Source organism: Salvia hispanica, chromosome 1 (assembly GCF_029641045.1).
Source record: "Salvia hispanica isolate PSC_SH4W2 chromosome 1, Shi_PSC_v1, whole genome shotgun sequence".
In the NCBI taxonomy this organism is placed as follows: domain Eukaryota; kingdom Viridiplantae; phylum Streptophyta; class Magnoliopsida; order Lamiales; family Lamiaceae; genus Salvia; species Salvia hispanica.
In genome coordinates this window covers 67,354,916-67,380,134 of record NC_142692.1, presented here as the reverse complement: position 1 = coordinate 67,380,134, position 25,219 = coordinate 67,354,916, and the positions used below count along the sequence as shown (strand labels likewise).

General features: G+C 36.1%; 3 protein-coding genes across 3 annotated transcripts; 1 reads left to right on the top strand and 2 right to left on the bottom strand.

Moving 5' to 3' along the window:
* Nucleotides 1-1,046: 1,046 nt before the first annotated feature.
* On the bottom strand, nucleotides 1,047-3,768 carry LOC125220632 (L-type lectin-domain containing receptor kinase IX.1-like). The gene is made up of 2 exons (XM_048122788.2): nucleotides 2,430-3,768; nucleotides 1,047-2,071 (listed from the first exon to the last, which is right to left on the bottom strand). Exons 1-2 carry the CDS (start codon nucleotides 3,656-3,658, stop codon nucleotides 1,228-1,230), a joined length of 2,073 nt encoding a protein of 690 aa, XP_047978745.2. The 5' UTR covers nucleotides 3,659-3,768; the 3' UTR covers nucleotides 1,047-1,227.
* Nucleotides 3,769-9,989: 6,221 nt separating this feature from the next.
* On the bottom strand, nucleotides 9,990-13,925 carry LOC125220631 (L-type lectin-domain containing receptor kinase IX.1-like). Its single transcript, XM_048122787.2, has 2 exons — nucleotides 12,622-13,925; nucleotides 9,990-10,964 (listed from the first exon to the last, which is right to left on the bottom strand). Exons 1-2 carry the CDS (start codon nucleotides 13,923-13,925, stop codon nucleotides 10,121-10,123), a joined length of 2,148 nt encoding a protein of 715 aa, XP_047978744.2. The 3' UTR covers nucleotides 9,990-10,120.
* Nucleotides 13,926-19,063: 5,138 nt separating this feature from the next.
* On the top strand, nucleotides 19,064-22,869 carry LOC125217525 (MADS-box transcription factor 23-like). The gene is made up of 7 exons (XM_089062304.1): nucleotides 19,064-19,245; nucleotides 20,384-20,462; nucleotides 21,310-21,371; nucleotides 22,121-22,220; nucleotides 22,366-22,407; nucleotides 22,484-22,593; nucleotides 22,758-22,869. The coding sequence occupies exons 1-7, from the start codon at nucleotides 19,064-19,066 to the stop codon at nucleotides 22,867-22,869; spliced, it is 687 nt and encodes a 228-aa protein (XP_088918430.1).
* Nucleotides 22,870-25,219: the final 2,350 nt, after the last annotated feature.

Below are 25,219 nucleotides of genomic sequence, written 5' to 3'. Positions count from 1 at the left end.
GATAAGGCAAGGATCCATGATTTTTTTTCGAAAATTAGGCCTTCCAAATAGCCAAGATTTTGTTTTGGTATTTTTCCGGAGTAGAATAAAATATCACGGAGTAAAAATGAAATAAAAATTCTCCCCCCATTGGCCTAGAAATAGGCGTGTGATTTGGTGCCTAAATAAGGCATGGAATTTTTTGAATGTTGACTAAAATAAGGTATGGCAAGGATCTCTTGAAGTATGGAAAGATTTGGTAGAATATTTAAATTCTAGGTATGGAAAGAATCAAACAATGGATTAACTAAAAACAAAATAATTCTTTCCTTCCTATAACAAGTGATTTTCGAAAATCACTAGAAAAACAAAGGGCTCGATTTTTCTCCCAAAATGAATAAGGAATAATTGAGCTTTGGATTTAATTTGGATAAAAATCCCAACAATTAAATTAAATCCGGAAAAATAGAATTTCTCTTCCAAAAGGCTAGGGGTCGAAAATTACAAAACAACAATTTAGGTGACAAGTATTTATAGGAATTTCCTCTAATATTCTCACTCACCCTTAAACAAATAATTCACCTTATAAATTAATTAATCACATAAATCTCATAATTCAATAAATCACATGCCACATCATAAAATCAATAAGTTTGACTTTTCAAACTTCCAACGAGAACCCTAGACTCGACTCGGCCATAGCATCTCATGCAATAAATGCATTCACGACTCCACGTCATCAATAATAAATTTTTGGGCTCTAAAATTAGGGTTCGGAAATTCGGGATGTTACATTATCACATCATAGTCCGTGTTCCAAACTTTTTAGCATTTTTCGAAAAGGTTCATTTCTTACATTTTCACTTGAAAAAAATCATCTAACTACGAAAAAAGTTTGATTGACACCGTGCCTTTGGCAATGGAGCTGCTGAATTCTTAGGAATACAAATTCTAGTTGGTCAAGTGACTCGTTGTTTCGTCACGAGATTCTATAAGGCGGTACGTGAATCAACTTTTTAAACATTGGTTTGGTGGATGCGATATATAAGATTTATAGGATATAGGAGTAGTAGAATAGAAATAGTTGCATTAATATATATCATTGTTGTGTTTGGAATAACTGTCACGAACAAAATAAAATAACGTAAAATAATCAAAATTCATAATCTCCAAACGAATTGAGAGTCTCCTGACACAAGATCACACCCCTTTAGCCTCAGCAGATCGATTCACGGTCGTGTCATCACCTCATCTCGAATGCAATAGCGTTGTAGAAGCATAAACAGAAGCACCAGAAGAAGAAGTGGCAGTAGAGCCATAACTATAGCCCGAAGACGAATGAGTCGCATCAGATGCATAAGTCAAAGACGGAACACTAGATGGCGGCGGCGGAGCACCATAGGTAGGTACTGGCATATTGGGCGGCAATTGAGGTGGCGACTCCCCTTCGAACCCTAGAACCCGCACCACCTCCTTCATTGACGGTCGGAGCCCGTCAACCGGATGCGCGCACCACAACCCCACCACCATCAACCTCTCCATCTCCCTCTCATCATAACCTCCACACCCCTCCAAACTTACATCCGCCGCCTCCAACAGCCGCCCCGTCCCATACAACTCCCACACCCACTCCACCGTCCTCACCTGCCCCGATATGGGTCGCCTCCCTGTCGAAATCTCCAGGGCCACTATCCCAAAACTGTACACATCCGACTCCTTGCTCGCCCTTCCCGTCATGAAGCACTCGGGCGCCATGTAGCCCATCGTGCCGGCTAGCATCGTCGTCTCCAACCCCTTGTCGTGGTCAATGAGCCTGGCCAGCCCGAAGTCGCCTAGCTTAGCATTAAAGGCCGAGTCGAGCATGACGTTGCTCGACTTGATGTCTCGGTGGACCACGCACTGCTCCCACTCCTCGTGCAGGTACAGTAGCGCCGCCGCTAGCCCCCGCGTGATCTTGAACCGCGTCTCCCAGTTCAAAGGGGGATTTTTTTTGTTGAAGAGGTGAGAGTCTAAGCTGCCGTTTGGTTGGAGTTCATACACCAGAAGGAGCTCACGCTTCTCGTGGCACCAGCCTATGAGTTGTACGAGGTTCCTGTTGTACAAAACGACAATTTTACAGTGAAAATTACTCCCTCCGTCCCGGATAATTCGATCCACTTTGACCAGGCACGGGTTTTAAGAAATGTAATGGAAAGTGAGTTGAAAAAGTTGATGGGATGTGGGTCCTACTTTTAAAGTATTAGTTTTATAATAAAATGTGAGTAGGAATGAGTTAGTGGAATATGGGGTCCACTACCAAAAATGGTAAAAGTGAAGTGGGACAAATTATGTGGGACAGACCAAAATGGAATAATGGGACGAATTATCTGGGACGGAGGGAGTATGAAATTGAAAAACGACCAAATTCATCGCTTCCAATTAAAGATAACACGATCGATTTATGTTTATACCTGTGGCGTAGTCGGCTGATGATCTTCACTTCCGACACGTACTCCTTTGCTCCTTGCTTCGAGTTCTTGGAAACCCGCTTCACCGCCACATGCGAGTCCAGATTCTTCAAGAAGCCTCGGAAGACTCCGCCAAATCCACCCTCACCCAGCTTGCTTTCCTCCACAAAATTACCCGTGGCGGCCGCAAGCTCTCTGTAGGAGAATCTTCTAGGCCCACTCCCCTTCTCAAAATCCATCTCCATAGCCGAAACATCCTCGTCCTCCTCGTCGCCATTTCTCCCTCCTCTTTTCCATCTCCAAAGGCAGTATCCCACCAAAACCAGCCCAACCGCTGCCGCAGTAGATAAACCCGCAAATAACCCGACCCGTTTGGGGGCAGGGCCGGTTTCATTAGGTGGTGGACGCGTATCCCCGGGGTCAGGGCCGGTGACATTATCTTCGGTTTTCAGATCCAGAGTGGAACTGAAACTCCATGATTTGACATTGTTTTTCTGGAAGCAGTCTCCTGTTGCTGCAGAGAAGCCGACGTCCACAAACTCCGGTAGAATAGTCCGGAGATCTACAGTGTATTCAATACGCGATAACTGAGGCGGCTGTACATTAAACTCATTAAAAGTGACTCGAAATATCATGTTTGAAGAATTATAACTAATCCAAGCATCAGTTACATCCCCCTCCGTCAGATTGTTTCTCCACGGCGCATACACGGTGGAGTTCAGAGACCTCACGTCGATCCCCACGTGCTGGCCTTGCGTGTCGTCGAACTCAGAACTAAAGTATGTGTCGAATTCAACCGCCACGAATGGGACTTCGGACGCGTTCCCGGGGGCGTCCTTGGAGGCGAGGCCGAGGCCGGCGCCGGAGGAGTTCGGCGGGATGGTGGAATTGACCGGAGCCAGGAAAAACGCGAGCCCGTCGGCGGCGCATCCGGTGGCCTGGATGACGAAGGAGAAGTGGGTGTCGAAGTCGGTCAAGTTGTTGGTGGCCTTGTCCCAGAGGTGCAGGGGTTCGGCGTAGGTGGCGCGGCCGGTGCCGAGTTCGCTGAGGCGGCTCCTGTCGTTGGTGGTGACCTGGAGGCCTTCTGGGGATATATAGGCGTCGCCTTTGATCTTGATCTGGAGGTTGGCATGATCAGGCGTGATGGTGGAGAGGTTGAAGGAGAGAGGGGAGGCAGTGGAGGTTGTGAGAAGGAGTAGGAGATAGATTGAAATTGAACAGTAAGGCGCCATTGATGGATAGCTGCTGCTGCTGCTGCTTTTGCTGTGGAAATAAATGGAGATAAATAACCTTCATATACTCCTTCTTTCTGTGATTTATCGAAAGATTTTTGTATGGTAACGATATCAATTTATATATGCAAAAAGTTTGTTATATACCGTAATTACTTATATTGAATTTTTGTTATGGTACTCCTTTGTCCATGCAATTTTGCCATTTTTGTCCATTTTGCTTTATTCTAATTTTGATAAATGAATCCTAGTTTTTATTACTCATTCCGTTCCAGATAATTTGTCTCATTTTTCTATTTCAGTCTATTCCACATAGTTTGTCTCATTTCACTTCTTACCGTTTTTGGTAGTGGGTCTCATATTTCAGTAACTCATTCTTACTCACATTTTATTATAAAACTAATATACTACTATAAAAGTAGGACCTGCATTCCACTAACTTTTTCAACTTTTTTTCATTATATTTCTTAAAACTCGTGCTCGGTCAAAGTGAGACGAATTATCTGGAGCGGAGGAAGTAACTTTACATTCACATTCTATTATGAAATTAATATATAAATGTAGGATTCATATTCCACTAACTATTTCAATTCACTTTTGTTCACATTTCTTAAAACCCGCGTCAAATCAAACTTGGATAATACTCCCTCCGACCGCCATTAGGAGTCCCATTTATGAATGGCACGAGTTTTAAGAAATGTTAAGAAAAGTTGGTGAAAAAAAGTTAGTTGAATAAGGATCCCACTTGTATATATTAGTCTTAAATGAAATGTAAGTGGAATGAGTTCGTGGAAAATGAGACCCTATTACCATTTATGATAAAAGTGAATCGGGACTCCTATTCGTGGACGGCCTAAAATAGAAAAACGAGACTCCTATTCGCGGACGGAGGGAGTATTTCATAGACGGAGGGAATATACAAATGTGATAGTTTCCGTAGTTATAATAATACACCCCTAGACCTTGCTGATTAATTTGAATCCATTTTTATACCTTAATTACTTCAAATCTTTTTATAAAATTAATTTATAAAACTCTTTTCAATTCATTTTTCTTTACACTTTCTTTTTTAAATTTCTGCTAAGTTAAGACTCAGAGAGAATTTGGTATTGAACGATTCAACTGAACCTGTGGAATAGGATTCTGTGGAGATAGCCGCCAACTCGTCGTTGTACGAGTTTGGAAACTGAAAGCTTTTTTTCTTGGACTCATATAATGGCAACAAATCAGTCTTCTTCATTTTCTTCGACCTAAGTCTTCTAATCAGCCACTTGCACTATTGATGTGTTTGTTTGTCTTGTAAGCTCCTAATTGCATTTGTAGGGTTGTAAGCCAGGACGGATCTACTCTATATACACAAGGGGCAATTGCCCCACCTCTACTTTTTATTTATTCATAGATATATATAATATATTATTATAATATGTGTATTATTAATAACTTTGCCCCTGTAATATTTTATTAGAAAAACCTTTGTTGTCCCATTTGAAAAAAAATGAAAAGTCAAACATGTATTTTATAATACTTAGTTGTTTTTTAGAGAGAAAATCAAAAGTTATTTGAGTATTGAAAAATCAAACGTTAGTCTTTCTCTGCTTTGGAACTTATAGAGAAAAATGAGAAGGAAACAAAAGAAAAATGAATTCTGTGGAAATGGCTGTTGCGATTTAATAAGATTTTTCATTGCGAATTATTATCAAAACATTGCAGAAAAGAAGTGACTCAACTTAATTAGGACGGATGAAGTGTAATTTTATTATCTTTATCATTTTATGTTTATTTATTTATTTATATATATTCATATTTTTGCCCCCTCTCGTACAATTTTCAGGCTTCGCCCCTGTTGTAAGCCAAACTTGATATTTGAGTCAGTGTTTGAGTTTGCTTGGTTGTGTTTGATTTGTTGAGTTGAGTTATGACCAATTGAGTACAACATGTTTGGTTATATTGTTTGCAAACATGTGTTGTGTGTGCAAATCACACAATTATCCTCAATTTCGTATATATAAATATAATATAATAAATTATAAATATAAGAAATTAATACATGTATTATTATATACCACTACCAAATAAAATTTTAATAGTAAATGATTAATTCTTCAAATCTTCTTAAGAAATACTAATAAAAGTATTAGTGAGAAATTAGACACTGAAAAATGTAATAACATGACATGATATATTCAAAGCATCCATTAGTAATTACTTCCTCCGTCCCCGAATACTTGACACAGTTTGTCATTTCGGTCCATCCCCAAATACTTGACACAGTTCACTTTTTCTATTTTTGGTAGTGGACCCCATATTCCACTAACTCATTCCTATTCACATTTATTATAAAACTAATACTTTAAGAGTAGGACTCACATCCCACCAACTTTTTCAACACACTTTCCATTACATTTCTTAAAACTCGTGCCGGGTCAAACCGTGTCAAGTATTCGGGGACGGAGGGAGTAATATATAAAAACAATAAGAAAACAGCAACAAAAATGAGAACTATTGATGGCCGACAATTTATTGATAAATGCAAATACAATAATACAATAGTTAATACTCCCTCCGTCCCGGATAATTCGGGTCACTTTGACCGGGCACGGATTTTAAGAAATGTAATGAAAAGTGAGTTGAAAAAGTTGGTGTAATGTGTGTCATACTTTTAAAGTATTAGTTTTATAATAAAATGTGAGTAGGAATGAGTTAGTGGAATATGGAGTCCACTACCAAAAATGGTAAAAGTGAAATGTGACAAATTATGTGGGACGGACCGAAATGGAAAATTAGGATGAATTATCTGAGACGGAGGGAGTAGAATTTATTGCTAGATTGCATTATGCAAAGTAGTATTATTTATTGATCAAATTCATATATAATAAATAAATAATTTATTAACAAATTGCTTTTTCTTATTGCTTTTACTTACCTTCCGGTGTATTCGTAGTTTCACTCTACGGCGAACCAGATTTGCCAAACAATGAAAACGCCTTTTCACACCTTTTCACAGACAAACACGCCAATCAAACACACCCAAAAAACAATTATTTCTTCGTAATAATAAAGTTTATTACTAGCATTAAGTAAATTATTTCTATTTTGATAAAAGAAATCAATTATTTTGATCTTTTTTACTACATATTCTTCCTATTAAATATAAAATATTTTATTAATTTTTCGATTCAAAACATTATATATTGATTATTATTTTATGAGTTATGAATAGAGAATAAAATAAAAGAAAGAAAAAAAAATTGAAACTATATTCTTTACATTTTAGAGTAAGAGAAAGAAAAAAAGTATGAAATTATATTATTTATATATTAAGAAATGTGTTATTTTTAATAGGATAATAGTAATACTATAAAAAAAACGCCTCACATTTAGTGCATCCATATGATATAAATAATTAAATATGGTATAGACCCACAACATATTAATCAAGGACTATTCAACGGAATCTTCTTCAACTTGTGACTTGTTCTTTTATCTACTGAGTTAAGAAACACTTCATTATGAAAGCTACTGTACTTCAGAAGAAGATGAGGAATAACTGAGATTGGGCCATTAGCAACGACTGTCCCTTTTACGTGACAAAGATGTAATCAAATACAAACTCTAAATATTGTACAAATTTCAAACTATGATTTAAACTGTTAGAAGATGTCAACGGATGACAAAATGATAGCAACAAAAAATATCAACATAATGTCAGCGGTTGATGTTGTGTTGATACTGTGTAAACATTTTTTGTTGTTGTTATTTTGTCATCTGTTGACATTTTTTAACGGTCCAGATCATAGTTTGGAGTTTGTACACTATATAGAGTTTGCATTGCATCACTGCCCTACAACCATATTTCTATCTCATCAATAAACCACAACAGTAGATTCATGTCGAGTCAGAGATTCGACCAAGTGTTACCTAGGGCAATGTAATATTGCTAGTCACCCTTTTTACTTGCTTGAATGTGTTTGTTGTGCTGAAGTTCGTGTTCAACTATAGGCTTGTCTCTAGAGAGGCTGTGATTTGCCCTTTGAAAGAGTGAAACATTTATGTAATATATACACTACTACTTTATTTAGATAGAGATTGGGCTTCCCTATATTGTTTGGCCCAAAGTGAAATAATTAAATAAAGCCCAGCTAGTAAAAGATCAAAATGAACTTATTTAATGTGACAAAATATTTTAGGCCCGATTTATAAATTTCTATGGCTCAACTTAATTCATTTGGCAAACCAGTTATTACTACAAATCACATATTCCAAAAAATTATTTGATTTAATATGCAATGCATAAAAATCAAATGAATTGAAATTAACTGTACTAAAAATAGAAAAGTTCCGTCCTCGTGGAATTCATACCCAGGTATAGGAGTAGTACTCCATTATTATTCATAGTTTATATCATTTTTTTTATTATTAAATACTTACAATCGTATCATTATCTCTCATCACTTAGTAAAAGGAGCAAATTTAGGTAGGATTGGAAGGCCGACTAAGTGAAGGTAAACTAGCGTAATGTAAAGAGAGAATCCACAAAGAGATGAGAGACTCTTGACTTTGGAGACAATGATATATTTTGCTCATCACACTTTTACTTGCTTGATAGTGTTTGTTGTACTGAAGTCGGTGTTCGACTATAGGCTTGTCTCCTATGGTTTAACCTTATGGTGTCGTCGTTGCATTTTCTCTTGCTTTTTCTGTTTCTGATTGTACTTATGATTAAACTTAATTGTTATTATTGTATTGTGATTTTTGCTTATTAGTACATTAGTTGATTCGTTGCTGATTTTTTTATTGGACATGACTTGAGACTCGCTATCTAGGTGGCTCGAGCAGTTTTTATTGCATTAAAAAAAAAAGGAAAGAGTGAAAGGATGATACACCATCTTTACTTATTTATAATTTTGAATAACTAAATTAAACTTTGCAAGAGATTGGGCTTCGTATATGTATCCAAATTATCGGCCCAAAGATAAATTAAATAATGCCCAGCTATTAAAAGACCAAATGAACCTACGGCCCAGATAAATTTCTAAGACTCATTCACTTGACAAAGCCTCTGCCATTAATTAGAAGTCTCGTTTACTCGCGGTATGAATTTTAAGAAATACTAAGAAAAGGTAATGGAAATATGTATCATTTATATGAATTTTAAGAAATACTAACAAATGTTAATGGAAATAAGTATCATTTGTATATTATTTTTTATAAACTGTGAGTTTAGTAAAATATGAATCTTATTATCATTTATAATATAAAAAAAAAACAATGACTCCCGGACGTATAAAATGAAAAAATAAACCCATAATCCTGGGCTAAGGGAGTATTTTTTTTTTCTGCCAGATGGAATTAAATCGTATATTTATATCCATCAATGGAACCTTGTATCCAGCAAAAAAATAAAGAAGGCCAATAAATTTCTTTTGAGTTTTAATATTGCATCAAATATAACATGTGTTATCGCAGCACTATTCATAGATCATGTATATAATCCCTCGACACTACAACAAACTCATCTTTTATAGACATAAAATTACCAGAATTTATAGTACAAAGAAACTACATGTTTAATACGAAATTTGTAAAGTAAGAGAGAAAATGACGAAGAGTAATTGAAATAGTATTAGTAGAATTAGTAGACTCGTTATTAGTAGAGTAATGTGTGGTAAAAAATTTCTAAAATTTCAAACAGACTATTTTAGTGAACGAATATGGTTAAAGGAAACCAATTTTTTTTTTTGACAATGGGAAGTTAGGTACAAGTACAACTTTATCTTCAAAAGTGACAATATATCCTAAAATCTCATGTCCAAAAAACACATCTTACTTGAACCGGAACAGAAAGAACATGTGATAAACTTGAATTGGTTCAAATTTCATGAGTTTACATACATTCATTCCTACAGGTTTCGATCATTTCTTATTATAAAAACAATTTTGTATCAATATCGGACTGGTCATTCAAGATTAAAATGGCCCAAATTACCAAATTAATCTTGTCAGTAATGGGCAAATTCTTCTTTACATTAAGCCGCCCAGCAAAACACCAGACAGTCCAGCCCAACAAAATGTGAACAACTCAGCATTGGATATTGGGCCACAAAAGCCCATGGTTTATGGATGTCCATTAAGCTAGCTAGGTATTGAACTTATTGAACACTTCTGCAATCATATCATTTGATTATATGTAGTGTTAAATCAAAATACCTATTATAATGTGAGTACGTGCATATGACATTATTCCAACATATTCAGATTGTTTACATCTCAAAGAATAAACAAAATAAATGATTTAGTGTTTAGGTTTAGGGTCAAAAAGTCCCAAGTGCAAATAAGAGTCACGAATAAATAAAATAACGTAAAATAATCAAAATTCATAATCTCCAAACGAATTGAGAGTCTCCTGACGTAAGACCACACCCCTTTAGCCCCAACCGATCGATTCACGGTCGTGTCATCACCTCATCTCGAATGCAATAGTGCCGCAGAAGCATCAACAGAAGCACCAAAAGAAGAAGTGGCATTAAAGCCATGACTATAACCCGAAGACGAATAAGTTGCATTAGATGCATAAATCAAAGACGCAACACTAGATGGCGGCGGCGGAGCACCATAGGTAGGTACCGGCATTTTGGGCGGCAATTGAGGTGGTGACTCCCCTTCGAACTCTAGAAGTCGGACCACCTCCTTCATCGACGGGCGAAGCCCGTCATCCGGATGCGCGCACCACAACCCCACCACCATCAACCTCTCCATCTCCCTCTCATCATAACCTCCACACTCCTCCAAACTCACATCCGCCGCCTCCAACGGCCGCCCCATCCCGTACAACTCCCACACCCACTCCACCGTCCTCACCTGCCCCGATATGGGTCGCCTCCCTGTCGAAATCTCCAGCGCCACTATCCCGAAACTGTACACATCTGACTCCTTGCTCGCCCTTCCCGTCATCATGCACTCGGGCGCCATGTAGCCCATCGTGCCGGCTATGATCGTTGTCTGCGACCCCTTGTCGTGGTCGATGACCCTGGCTAGTCCGAAGTCGCCTAGCTTAGCATTAAAGGCCGAGTCAAGCATGACGTTACTTGACTTGATGTCTCGGTGGACCACACATTGATCACACTCCTCGTGCAAATATAGCAGTGCCGCCGCGAGCCCCCGCGTAACCTTGAACCGTGTCTCCCAGTTCAGTGGACGATTTTTCCGGTTGAAGAGGTGAGAGTCTAAGCTGCCGTTTGGTTGGAGTTCATACACCAGAAGGAGCTCACGCTTCTCGTGACACCAGCCTATAAGTTGTACTAGGTTCCTGTTGTACAAAACCAACATTTTTTAGTGATGTTGTTTTGCACATTATTAAAAGTAGACCTGCTTATTCGGCCGATTCCGGTTCTAATCGGACTGATTGACCGGTTAACCGGTTTTAAATTTTCATAAATTCTAGAATCGAAATCGGAACCGGAACCGGAACTGATCGATTCCGGTTTGGAACCGGCCAGTTAAGAACCGGTCGATTCCGGTTCCGAACCGGAACTGATGTGTAATTTTAATCCGAATTTATTTATAATTTTAAATAGTTAAACACTAAAAAAATAATAATCCAACATCTAGAAATATACTCCATCCGTCCCTAAAAATTTGTCACCTTTCAATTTTACCATTTTTGTTAGTGGACCCCATATTCTGCTAACTCATTTTCACTCACATTTTATTATAAAACTAATATATAAAAGTAGGACCCACATGACACTCCCTCCGTCCTCGAATACTTGACACGGTTTGACCCGGCACGGGTTTTAAGAAATATAATGGAAAGTGTGTTGAAAAAGTTGGTGAGATGTGGGTTCTACTTTAAAAGTATTAGTTTTATAATAAATGTGAGTAAGAATGAGTTAGTGGAATATGGGGTCCACTACCAAAAATGGAAAAAGTGAACTGTGTCAAGTATTCGGGGACGGACCGAAATGGCAAACTGTGTCAAGTATTCGGGGACGGAGGGAGTAATACCTAAAAATTCAAATAAATACAAAAAAAATACAAACCAACAATACAATAATATTCATATATATATATATATATATATATATATTATATGTGTATATATATATATATTGATAAGAGTGATGCCAAATGTAGTAGGTCGGACTAGTTTATGTTAATAATTTTTTAATGCAAAAAATGGAGTTCTAAACTTTAGCAATTTTTTAAAAAAATGAGTTTTAAAATTGAATTCCATTTTCTCTTTATTTGGCTAAACAAATATTCAATGGAATTTCCAATACTAATTGATCTTGTTGTGACTTTTTAGTTTATAAAGGAACAGTTAATAAATTATTCACAAACAAGTTAAAATCTCATGTTAAATGAATTATTACATAAATTTGTTATAGAGTTAAGTTTTTATCATATGAAATGATATTGCATTTGTAAAAGTTCTTTTGGAAATTAAAAACAAACTTATAATGTCCTACTCATTGTAAATAGTTCATAAAAATGGATTGGGGAAATAATTGCAGATTCCAAAGGATCACGGTTTAATCATTTTAAATACTTCACAAAACAGAACTTGCAAATCTAACATTGTTTAAATCTAAAAATCACTCAATGTTTTAAATTATTTTACTTTAATTCAAAATTAATCCAATTAAATTAGATTTATTAGTATATTAAATTATAAAAAAATAAAATTGAATTATAATCCAGTTTCCGGTTAGGAACCGGTCGGTTCCGGTTCCGAACCGGAACCGGTTTTATTTAAAAAGTTGGAACCGGTACCAGAACCGATTCCGGTTCCGGTTCCTCAATTAACCGGCCGGTTCCGGTTCCGATTTCGGTTAACCGAGAACCATTTAAACACCTCTAATTAAAAGATATCGGTTTAAAAAAAATTGAGAAAATTTGAAAGTGAAAAACGACCAAATTCATCGCTTCTGATTACAGACAACACTATCGATTTACGTTTATACCTGTGGCGTAGCCGGCTGATGATCTTCACTTCCGATGCGTACTCCTTTGCTCCTTGCTTCGAGTTCTTGGAAACCCGCTTCACCGCGATGTACGAGTCCAGATTCTTCAAGTAGCCTCGGTAGACGCCGCCAAAGCCACCCTCACCCAGCTTGCTTTCCTCTGCAAAATTACCCGTGGCGGCCGCAAGCTCTCCGTAGGAGAATCTTCTAGGCCCACTCCCCTTCTGAAAATCCATCTCCATAGCCGAAACATCCCCGTCCTCCTCCTCGTCCTCATCCTCCACATCCCCGTCCTCCTCCTCGTCCTCATCCTCCACATCCCCATTTCTCCCTCCTCTTTTCCTTCTCCATAGCCTGTATCCCACCAAAACCAGCCCAACTGCTGCCGCCATAGATAAAGCCGCAATCAACCTGACCGGTTTTCCCACCGGTTCGGGGACAGGGCCGGTTTTATTAGGTGGTGGGCGCCTATACTTAGGGTTAGGGCCGGTGAAATTACGTTGCGTATCTTCGATTTTCAGATCCAGAGTGGAACTGAAACTCCATGATCTGACATTGTTTGTCTGGAAGCAGTCTCCAGTCGCTGCAGAGAACCCGATTTCGACAAACTCCGGTAGAATAGTCCGGAGATCTACAGTGTATTCAATACGTGACAACTGAGGCGGCTGTACATTAAACTCATTAAAAGTGACTCGAAATTTCATGTTTGAAGAATTATAACTAATCCAAGCATCAGTTGTCTTCCCCTCCGTCAGATTGTTTCTCCACGGCGCATACACGGTGGAGTTCAGAGACCTCACGTCGATCCCCACGTGCTGGCCTTGCGGGTCGTTGAACTCAGAAGTAGAGAATGTGTCGAATTCGACCGCCAAGAATGGGACTTGGGATATTAGAGGAGCATGTGCGGCTGACCATGGGGCGAGGCCGAGGCCGGCGCCGGAGGATTTCGCCGGAATCGTGGAATTGAGCGGAGAGAGGAAGAAGGCGAGCCCGTCGGCAGCGCATCCGGTGGCCTGGATGACGAAGGAGAAATGGGTGTTGAAGTCGGTCAAGTTGCCGGTGGCCTTGTCCCAGAGGTGCAGGGGTTCGGCGTAGGTGGCGCGGCCGATGAGTTGGGTGCCGTTGCTGCTCTTCTCGTTGGTGGTGACCTGGAGTCCTTCTGGGGATATGTAGGCGCTGCCTTGAAACCTGAGCACGCTGTCCTGATCACGCGTGATGGGGGAGAGGTTGAAGGAGAGAGGAGAGGCGGTGGAGGTTGTAAGAAGGAGTAGGAGATAGGTTGAAATTGAACAGTAAGGCGCCATTGATGGATAGCTTCTGCTGCTGCTTTTGCTGTGGAAACCTCACCTCTTATATAAAGTCTTTAACGCGCCAAATGGATAAAAATAACCATTCATATACTCCTTTTTTCTTAATCCGTCTGACTTATCGAAAGATTTTATAAAAGGGGTAGTGATAAAATGCAAACTTATATATTGTGCATACTCAAACCTCCTCAACACTGCTTCAATACAGTTTTAATACAATATCAACAATGTAAAATTTCAAGATTTTAATGTCAATACAGTATCAACACAACATCAATCATTGACTACCGTTAAAATTCTGTTGACATTTTCTTGTTGATGTTATTTTTATCTGTTGACATTTTTCGATGGTCCAGATCCTAGTTTAGAATTTGTACAATATTTAGAATTTTCATTTGATCACATTCCTTTATAAAAGTTTGTTATACACCGTAATTACTTATATTGAATTTTTGGCATGCCGTAAACTTTTTCCATTTTGCTTTCCTTTTTACTTTTATTTTTATTGGTAAACAAATCCTACTTTCCATTTACTCTTTACGTCCACGTTCCACTGACTTTTTCAGTTCACTTTTGTTCACATTTTTTAAAACTAGCACCAAATTAAACTTGGACAATATTTTATAGAGGGGGAAGTATACACCCCTAGTCCTAGACCTTACTGATTAATTTGAATCCATTTTCATACCTTAATTACTTCAAATCTTTTTATAAAATTAATTTATATAACTCTTTTTCATTCATTTTTCTTTACATTTTTTTTCAAAAATTTATGCTAAGTTAAAACTGAGAGAGAATTGGGTAATGAACGATTCAACTGAACTTGTGGAATAGGATACTGTGAAGATAGGCACCGACTCGTCGTTGAATGAGTTTGGAAAAATGAAAACTTTTTTTCTTGGACTAATATTCTTCTTCATTTTCTTGGCCAAAGTCTTCTAATCAATCACTTGCACTATTATTGGTTGCATGTTTTCATTTTCGTTCTTCGTAATAATCAAGTTTATTACTAGCACGTTTAAAGTTAAATAAATTATTTCTATTTTGATAAAAAGAAATCAATAATTTTGATATTCTTACTTCATATTCATCCCATTAAATATAAAATATTTATATTTATTTTGATACGAAACTTTATATAATGATTATTATTTCATGAGTTAATTGAATAGAGGATATCCTATTAAATTTAAAATATTTATATTTATTTTTTGATACGAAATTTTATATAGTGATTATTATTTCATGAGTTAAGTGAATAGAGGATAAAGTGAGAAAAAGAAAAAAAAATAAAAATTATATTATTTATATTTTAGGAAATGCGATAGTTTTAGTGTGATAATACTATATAAAAATGCGTTAGTGGATCCACTTGATATACATAATAAAATATGGTATGAACCCACAACATATTAATCAAGGACTTTTTCTACGGAATCTTATTCAACTTGTGACTTGTTCTTTTAGCTACCGAGTTAATAAATATAATTAGGAAAGCTACTGTATTTTAGAATAAGATGAGGACTAGCTGAGATTGGGCCATTAGTAACGACTATCCCTTCAACTAGAATAAGATGAGAACTAGCTGAGATTGGGCCATTAGTAACGACTATCCCTTCAACTACGACAGGAACGTAATCAAATGCAAACTCTAAATATTATACAAACTTCAAATTATAATTTGAACCGTTTAAAATGTCAACAGATAATAAAATAATAGCAACAAAAAATATCAACACAATGTCAACGGTTGATGCTGTGTTGACATTGTTTTGATAATGTGTAAACATTTTTTGTTGTTATTTTGTCATTTGTTGACATTTTTTAACAGTCTAGAACATAGTTTGGAGTTTGTACACTATATAGAGTTAGTTTGCATTGCATCACTGCCCTACAACCATATTACTATCTCATCAATAAACCACAACGGTAGATTCAGAGATTTGACCGGGTGAAGGTATAAACTAGGGCAATGTAATATTGCTAGTCACTCTTTTTGCTTGCTTGATTGTGTTTGTTGTGCTGAAGTTCGTGTTCAACTATAGGCTCGTCTCTTGTGAGGCTGTGATTTGCCCTTTGAAAGAGTGAAACGTTTATGTAATATATCTACTACTAGTTCTTTAGTTAGCAAGAGATTGGGCTTCCCTATATTGTTCGGCCCGAAATGAAATTAAATAAAGCCCAGCTTGTAAAAGATCAAAATGAAGAAATTTAATGTGACAAAATATTTTAGGCCCGATTTATAAATTTCTATGGCTCAACTTAATTCAATTGACAAACCAGTTATTACTACAAATCACATATTCCAACAAAATTATTTGATTTAATACTTACAATCGTATCATTATCTCTCATCACTTATTTTGAAGGAGCAAATTTAAGTAGGATCGGAAGGCTGACTAAGTGAAGGTAGACTAGCGTAATGTAAAGAGAGAATCCATAAAGAGATGAGGGACTCTTGACTTTGGAGACAATGATATATTTTGCTTCACACTTTTACTTTCTTGAAAGTGTTTATTGTGCCAAAGCCGGTGTTCGACAATAAGCTTGTCTCCTATGGTTTGATTTGATGGTGATCGTTGTTGCATTTTTCTTGCTTTTTCTGTTTTTATGTTATCTGACTGTGCTTATGGTTAAACTTAGTTATTATTGTGTTGTGATTTTTGTTTATTAGTACGTTAGATGATTCGTTGTTGATTTTTATTGGACATGACTTGAGACTCGCTATCTAGGTGGCTTGAGCATTTTTTTATTGCACTATAAAGAAAAGGAAAGAGTGAAACGATGATATACCGTCTTCACTTATTTATAACTTTGATTAACTAAATTATACTCCCTTCGTCCCACAATAATTGTCACTTTTTTCCATTTTTGTTTTGTCCCACAATAATTGCCACACTTCAATTTTTACCATAAATGGTAAGTAGGTCTCACATTCTACTAGCTCACTTCACTCACATTTTATTATTAAACCAATATAAAAAAGTGGATCCCATATTCAATTAACTTTTTCAACCAACTTTTATTTACACTTTTTAAAACTTGTGCCCATAAGTGTGATAATTTATGGGACAGAGGGAGCAGTACTTTGCAAGAGATTGGGCTTCCCTATATTTATTCAAATTTTCGGCCCAAAGATAAATTAAATAATGCCCAGCTATCAAAAGACCAAATGAACCTACGGCCCAGGTTATAAATTTCTAAGGCTTAACTTTATTCACTTGAGAAGCCTGTTATTTCATTTCTCTACTACTAGGAGTGTCAATTTTTTTGCAGTATGAGGTTTAAAAAAGGGTAAGAAAAGTTAATGAAATATAAGTCTTATTTGTATATTATTTTTAAATAAATTATGAGTTTAATAGAATATGAATTCTATTACCATATATAAGAAAAAATAATCAGGACTCCTGTAGTTTACGGACGTATAAAAATGAAAAAATGGGACTCATAATCCTAGACATAATCCTAGACCGAGGGGGTATTTTTTTTACTACCATATGGGATTAAATCATATATTCATATCCATCAATGGAACATTGTATTTTTTTTTTAATTGGTTTGACCACAGGTGTACCGAACTCACATTTGGCAAAATCCGACTAATCCTGTTTGACCAGATTTGCAGGTTAAGGCCGAAAGTCTCCTAGCGGGTGGTGGGGTTTGAACCCATAACCTCAAGGTCACCTCAGCTCCGTACTGCCAATTGCGCTACGACCCGTTGGTAAATTTCTTTGAGATTTAATATTGCATCAAATATAACATGTATCATTAGCTTAGTGGCAGACAGTTTATAGCCGGAGCAGACTCCTGATATCAATTTATGAGCTGCGTACTAATTTGTGTACTTCTTCTTTGTTAGTTTATGTACGAGGATGAATATATTAAATTCTCATTAATTTACTACAAAATCTAGAAAATAGATATGTGGAATATTTCGATTTCGGGGCATGCAGCAGGTTATATCAGTCATCAAAATAACATTTCGATTTGTGGAGTAGTAATTATTGGGTAAATAGGAAAACAAAAGTACATTGCAAACTAAACTCGTTATAAATAAATCCAGCCTTAAGGAATCTAAAGTCGCTTAATTAAATTTAAGTGCTTTATTAAGCTATTCAAATTTCAATATATTCAAGTGAATTTCGTCTCGATAACGCCAACATTAAGTTGTTGCCTAATCATGTTATTAATTATTCAATCACTACTAATAATTAATTAAAATAGTAGTCCGATTGTTTTAGTTCAACTAATTATATTGCAGTACTAATTAAATTGCAGCCTGTATTTATGGTACTCGCCAAATAATAGAAAAAACAAAAGAACACTCAAAGAATTTTCAAAATCTCACATGTCACGCTTGTACATTTCCATTAAACTATTGTACCCGATAACTATGATAAGAAAAGCCACTACTTATATACATACACGTGTCTATCATCTATTCGCTAGACAGCGGCATCAATTTTCTAAATCATTTGCACAAACCAATCCCACCTAATCAAAAAAGGGGTTTTCCCAATTTATGTATGTACGAGGTAGTCACACATCACTTATATATTTAACTCTCTCAAGTACAAGAGTGAATATCCACCTGCTCAACCCTAATTGGTTTCTCGTCTCATTTAAGGTTTAATTTGATATTTAATTGAACACACCTCAATATCTTTCAGAATATTAGAGCGAGTATTCGATTTAACTCAGTCTCGTATGTGTCCAATCATACAAACTTGCAAAACACGTGGTATCCATCAGAATAGCTGGCAAGTAGTCGATTAAATACAGTTTCGAATGTTCTAGATCAGACAGACCTGTAAAACACACGATAGCTACACGTCAAATACACTTAACATTATCTTAAAATAAAAAAATGCTCCTAGTTTTTTGTAAGGAAGTTTGGCTTTGTTGAAACCACTTTCCTCCTTTCCACATAAAGCTAAGAACAATTGTCCCAAAATCCTTTTCTTTCCAAAGGGAGTTGTTTTCCAAATTAGTAAGTCCTCTAATTGTCCCTTAGTTTCTTGAAAATTTTCTTCAAACATATGTATCATGTCCCACCTAATTGCATTCATATGTTTGACTTTACTTTGTTGTAGGAAGCTGAAGAATAAACCCTAGAATTGGTGTTGGGGGAGGAGATGGGGAGGGGCAAAATAGTAATTAGGCGGATCGATAACTCGACGAGCAGGCAGGTGACCTTCTCGAAGAGGAGAAGTGGGCTGCTCAAGAAGGCTAAGGAGTTGTCAATCTTGTGTGATGCTGAAGTGGGATTGATTGTGTTCTCAAGCACAGAGAAGCTCTATGATTTTGCAAGCACCAGGTTCATTTTCTCTCTTAATTAAATTTGCAATATTAATTACTATGCATACATCTTAATATCATTTCAAAATCGATATGTTTTGGTATTTGGTTTTACTTCTTAATATATGTATGATTGCAAATATATGGAATGAATACATTTACTAGAATAATGGCTAGAATTGTAGTAGTAATTTGAAATTGTTACAGTGAATTTAAATGCTATTGATTCAGATCTAAACGATGCGTTTAGCCTTACACTTTTTTCTTTTTAATTTTCAACCCATAACTTATCAATTTCTTTTGTTTGCTACCTTTTCAGATACCTCCGAAAAGTCGATCAGAAAAATAACATATTTATGCTTAGAAAATCACATGCATACATGAACTCATCGATCCCTATATATGAATAATGTTCGAAAAATCCTCATTATATATTTTACAAGATTATAAGAAAATTCTATTTTTTTTCTTCATTAATTTTGCATTTTAGTGGTTCAATGTACTATAAACAAAAAATGTCAACAATCAATTAATCTAATCTACACACAACATGAACATATATTAATGCAACTATTTATATTCTACTATATACTCCTATATCCTATAAATCTTATACTCCCTCCGTCCCACAAAGATAGTCCCACTTTGACCCGTCACGGGTTTTAAAAAATGTAATGAAAAGTGAGTTGAAAAAGTTAGTGGAACGTGGGTCCTACTTTTATATATTAGTTTTATAGTAATAAAGTGTGAGTAGGAATGAGTTAGTGGAATATGAGGTCTACTACCAAAAAAGATAAAAAATGAAATGGGACAAACTTTGTGGGACGGACGGAAATGAAAAAATGGGACAATCTTTGTGGGACGGAGGGAGTATATCGCATCCACCAAACCAATGTTTTAAAAAGTTGATTCATGTACCGTCTTATAGAATCCCATGACGAAATAACGAGTCATTTGACCAGCTAGAATTTGCAATATATACTAAGAATTCAGCTCCATCGCCAAAGGCACAACGTAAATCAAACTTTTTTCGACATTAGATGATTTTTTTCAAGTGAAAATGTAAGAAATGAACCTTTTCGAAAAATGCTAAAAAGTTCGGAACACGAACTATATGATATGATCAATCCTCATCATGTGGTGTTAATGTTTAGCAGTATGAAATCGGTGATAGAAAGATACACGAAGCTGACAGAGGACAATTATCATCTCATCAATCCTACTTCTGAGATCAAGGTACACTTATTCTATAATTTTCTGATTTACTACCATGTTATTACTTCTCACTTAATTCTCTGCTAGAATAAAATTTGTAAATGAACAATGGAAATAATATGTGAATTGCATCTTCAAGAAAAGCAATATATTGTGAATATTTTAGGTCATGATTGAGTAAAGTTGATACCATCATAATTTTAAGTGAATATATGTTATATGCCCTAAAACTAGAGAAGACTAATGGGATTAATGAATCTATATCAATATGAGTCATATGACAAGCCCTTTTGCTAGAAAGTACTACTAGTATATTTGGAGTTTAGGGTTCTAGCTTTAAATAAAAAGGTTGTTATAATTTACCAAATCGTCCAGCTGATCAAACTAGGTTTTGTGACACAATTGATGTTCCATTCCTTCCATTACAACATTGGGCTAGTTAAAGGATATTTCAGTAGTGAGTTTTCATCAAACTAAATTATACTGCCTCGAAGTAATAGTCTTGTTTTTCCATTTTTGTCCATGCATTCATCAAAATTACTCTTGATCCATTTATGTTAAGTTTCTTTCTCACGAGTGTCATTTTCTACTTGCAATACTTCAACCACTTATATATTTTCTCTATCACTACTTTACCAATTTTGCATTAAAAATTATATATGTCATTCACTGTTAAGACTATTTTCGTAGAAAGACATAGTATATAATATGGCTTATTTGAAATAGATGCTATAATTAGTTGCACACATGTGTTATGTGTAGGTAATAATCCATTTGAAGACCTTTCAAGATTTTTGGGTTCAACATAGCCTTAGTGTCAACAGAAATGTGGCCGATTCACTAATCATCGATTTTGTCTTTATTGCAGTTTTGGCAGAGGGAAGCATCAAGCTTGAGGCAGCAGCTGCAGCACTTGCAACAATGCCGCAGGTATGTCCAAATTTCCATATGTAGCAATAGAGTGAAGTGTGTGCATGAAAATCAAGGACAAACGGCCGGAAAAATCATAATGTTTGGTCGAATTATGATATGTCCAACAACTTTATATATCATTCCCAAAAAACATAAATTTTGGATTTATTCGCGACCATCCCACGGCGAAAATATGTGGACTCATGTCTGTAATATATATATTGTTGATGTTTCAACCAAACCACGCCGTTTTATGTATGAATAAATAACATTGTTTAACTCACCGACAATGATGTTCATGTATGATTTCCTAACTGTTATATCAAATAGTACCATTTTACCAAAAAATTGATGTAGAACAATTGTGAACAAATCCAAACATCATGGTTTATCTGACTAGGTTATAAAGTTGCGCATTTCTTTGCTTGGTAGAATATGTTGGTATCTATTTGGAATTATCATTCCTACTAGATTAGAATTAGTCATTCATTCTCCAACCCATGGTATTAAATTATTAATTAGTAGTAATTCTTTGTCTTTTAAATTTTATTCTGACAAAAAAAAATACCCTTCCATAATATTTTCCAACACAATATTATTCTCTATGAATTTTGTTATTGTTTCCATTTGTAATACTTATGCATACTAAGTAGATGAATTATTTTGAGATTGTCAATCATTTCATATGTTCTACCTTTATGACATTCTATCATATCAAACATGTCCTAAAAGCATACCACATGCATTTTCCCGGTGCGTTCGTATAGGCAGCTTTTAGGAGAAGAGCTTTCAGGATTGAGCATTGAGGGCCTCCAAAATCTGGAAAATCAACTTGAGAAGAGTCTAAAAGGAGTGCGAACGAGGAAGGTAAAAACTATTCAGATATTTATATATCGAAAATATAAAATAAAAAGATATCAACTTAAATATCAGTATGATTAGTCTCTTTACACATATCAGGTACACTTCAATAAATGAGATTGTACCTAACCCTAATATTCCTCTCTGGTAGGAACAAACGATGAGGGAGGAGATCAAAGAGCTACACATGAAGGTATATATCCTTGTGAGAAGTCCACATATCTCCAACTGTGTAATGTTCTTGAATAAACTTATCACTCTTGTCTCAGGCAAACCTCACTCAACAAGAAAATTTAGAACTACACAAGAAGATACACATTATAAGTCAAGAGAATGCAGAGGTGCAGAAAAGGAACAAACCAGATGTAGTCAACTTGGGGTAATTTTACTTTATTTTCTCTTCATTTATCTAATTAACTCATCAAATACCATTTTCTTAATTTGCATGCCCAAAATAAATGTATCACTTATCGCGAGATGAAAGTAATATATACATAGCATTATGAGAGTATTGGTTGCTTCAACAGGCTTCAACTGCATTAGGGTTGGTGGCAGCCCTCTAAATGTGTTTGGCAAGAACCAGGTTGAACAGACTGGTGGAAGAACTATAAGGTGGCATGATGGATTCACAACCCTAGCTAAAGTCATTGGTTGATGCTTGTAAATTGAAACCTTCAAGAACTTAGTTGGTGATTTTCAAATTGGTTGTATAAAGCAATTTGTGTGGGGTTTATAAATTTAATGAGCTATAATTTCCTCTAATATACTCATCATCTCTTGGGATGAGTTTTCATTTGTGATATATGGTGTTTTCATCTATAAGAAAAAAGATGAAAATTAGAATAAAAACTACTCCAAGTATTGTTGTGTTATTAGGACTCTAGGATATATTGCATTCTGCTTTTAATCTGCTTGAAGTGCGCTTGTCTTCGTCATGAATTTATGGTATTATCTGGCGGTGTACAGTTGGAAATGGCATTTAGTATTCAATCATGATGTGGAAACAGCATTTAAGCAGTATGCATTGTTGTTGTTACTCAGCACATGTGTGTTGAAGTGAGATGATAATTGTGATTGAGCTTATGTTTCACGTTTTTCGATTTAGACGGAAATGAAATCAGAAATTCCTACTTCCTATTTTCGATCAATTTAGGTAATATAGTAGTACTAAATCTCGTGTGTGCATCACCTATAGTTGGTGATAATCACAATCAGAGAATGTATGGTGGTGTTGTGGGGAATTTATTTTTGATGTTTATACTGCATTCTGCTTTTACATGCTTGAAGTTTAGTGGATATACTTGCATTTCACCAGAATGTTGTATCAGAGATACAAGTAGGTGTGACTCAGGACCTGATCCACTCTTTTTTGGTGATGAGTTGCCACAGGCGTACTAACATTTGTGTAACCTTGCCACTGTATATATCTTCCGTTATAGTCTTCTTTCGTTGTAATGCTTATTTAGCGTTGATGACTTGTGCATAGAAGGAATGAAGACGTGCTACTTTTTAGACTTTTTGGGTCCGAAAGGTTTTCCTTTGCGAACATCATCCACGTGAGTCATATATAGTTGCACATGTTACTGAATGTCTTTTAACGTCTAACTGGGAGTTCTGGACATGAAGTTGGCACTGGTTTAACTCAACATCTTTTGTTATTAGGGTCATTGGTTTTGATCACCGGAAATCAGTGCTTTCCCAAATTTCTTCAAGGGAAAATTCTGATCCGAATATTTCAATTCATGTAAATATTGTTGGAAATAGAAAGCAGAGTACAGCAAGAAGAAAGAAATAAACGCAGCCTTTGTGTATTAGAAGAATGACTCAAAAGGACTTATTTATTCCATTAACGCGAGGTGCTATTTATAAGCCCTCTAAAAACACAACGTTCAAAATATCTTAACTAAAAATAGCTAACAATCAGGAACACTATCTAAACAATACTAGCTAAGAAATAGGAATGCTGAAAGCTAACAAAGACTAAGTCACGATAAGCTTGAGCTGTCAATTATGAGTCAACAATCTTCATTCAACACTCCCCCTTGATTCATAATTGCACACTCCGAGCATATTTCTGAACTTGACGTGCTTCTCCGAAGACAACGATTTGGTGAAAATATCAGCCAAGTTCTCAAGGCTGCTGCAAAACTTCAAAGAGATGACCCCTTCATTAATCAAATCTCTTATGAAGTGAAACTTAATATCGATGTGCTTCGTTCTCCCGTGCATAACTTGATTCTTTGCAATCGCAACAGTTGATCGATTATCACAGAAAATTCCAGTAGCCTGCTTCTGCTCCTGCTCGAAATCAGCCAATACTCTTCTCAACCACAGTCCTTGACAAGCTGAAGAAGTGGCAGCCACATACTCTGCCTCTGCAGTCGAAAGCGCTGTTACTCCTTGCTTCTTTGAGCTCCATGTTACAGCTCCTGACCCGAGATTGAACACGAAGCCTGAAGTACTTCGCCTATCATCCACCGAACACGTAGGTGGACATAATTGGTTTGTTAGGCTCTGAAAATTATGTGATGCGCTACTCACTTTCTCGTACTGAAATGTGTCTGGTTTGAATGCAGAGATCATGTTGCTGCAAAGTAAATTCGAGCAGGATAAAAAGCGGATACAACAGATGCGAGATGCGAGGAAATTCCGCCCCTATTAACTGCTTACCCCTCGAGTTTCAGAGATTATGCTTGGATTTTAATTTTTCGCTCGTCATTGTAGATTCAAGGTTGAGTTAGTTCGCTGAATGGAGTTAGAGATTTATAGGTTCACTCTGGAAAGCATTGCTGTAGCTGCTTTCCCTTTACCAATTGGCTCTGAAGATATACTGATTTTATCTGCGCAGGAACATACACTTTAAATTTTAAAACATATTTATTCCGATTCAAACAGACAAAAGCATGGGAGCAATGTATCATGCAACTAAAATTATACTACTCCATATGGAAATGTTCATCTATTACTCCATCCGTCCGTTCATAAAAACTAGTCTCATTTGAAAT

What these genes read in the sequence shown, in the direction of transcription:
- LOC125220632 (XM_048122788.2), bottom strand. Translation starts at nt 3,658, where the DNA reads ATGGCGCCTTACTGTTCAATTTCAATCTATCTCCTACTCCTTCTCACA. An exon ending in ATCAGCCGACTACGCCACAG is followed by an intron (nt 2,072 to 2,429) that starts GTATAAACATAA and finishes TTTGTACAACAG; the next exon opens with GAACCTCGTACAACTCATAG.
- LOC125217525 (XM_089062304.1), top strand. Translation starts at nt 19,064, where the DNA reads ATGGGGAGGGGCAAAATAGTAATTAGGCGGATCGATAACTCGACGAGC. An exon ending in AAGGAGTGCGAACGAGGAAG is followed by an intron (nt 22,221 to 22,365) that starts GTAAAAACTATT and finishes CCTCTCTGGTAG; the next exon opens with GAACAAACGATGAGGGAGGA. An exon ending in TCAAAGAGCTACACATGAAG is followed by an intron (nt 22,408 to 22,483) that starts GTATATATCCTT and finishes CTCTTGTCTCAG; the next exon opens with GCAAACCTCACTCAACAAGA.
- LOC125220631 (XM_048122787.2), bottom strand. Translation starts at nt 13,925, where the DNA reads ATGGCGCCTTACTGTTCAATTTCAACCTATCTCCTACTCCTTCTTACA. An exon ending in ATCAGCCGGCTACGCCACAG is followed by an intron (nt 10,965 to 12,621) that starts GTATAAACGTAA and finishes TTTGTACAACAG; the next exon opens with GAACCTAGTACAACTTATAG.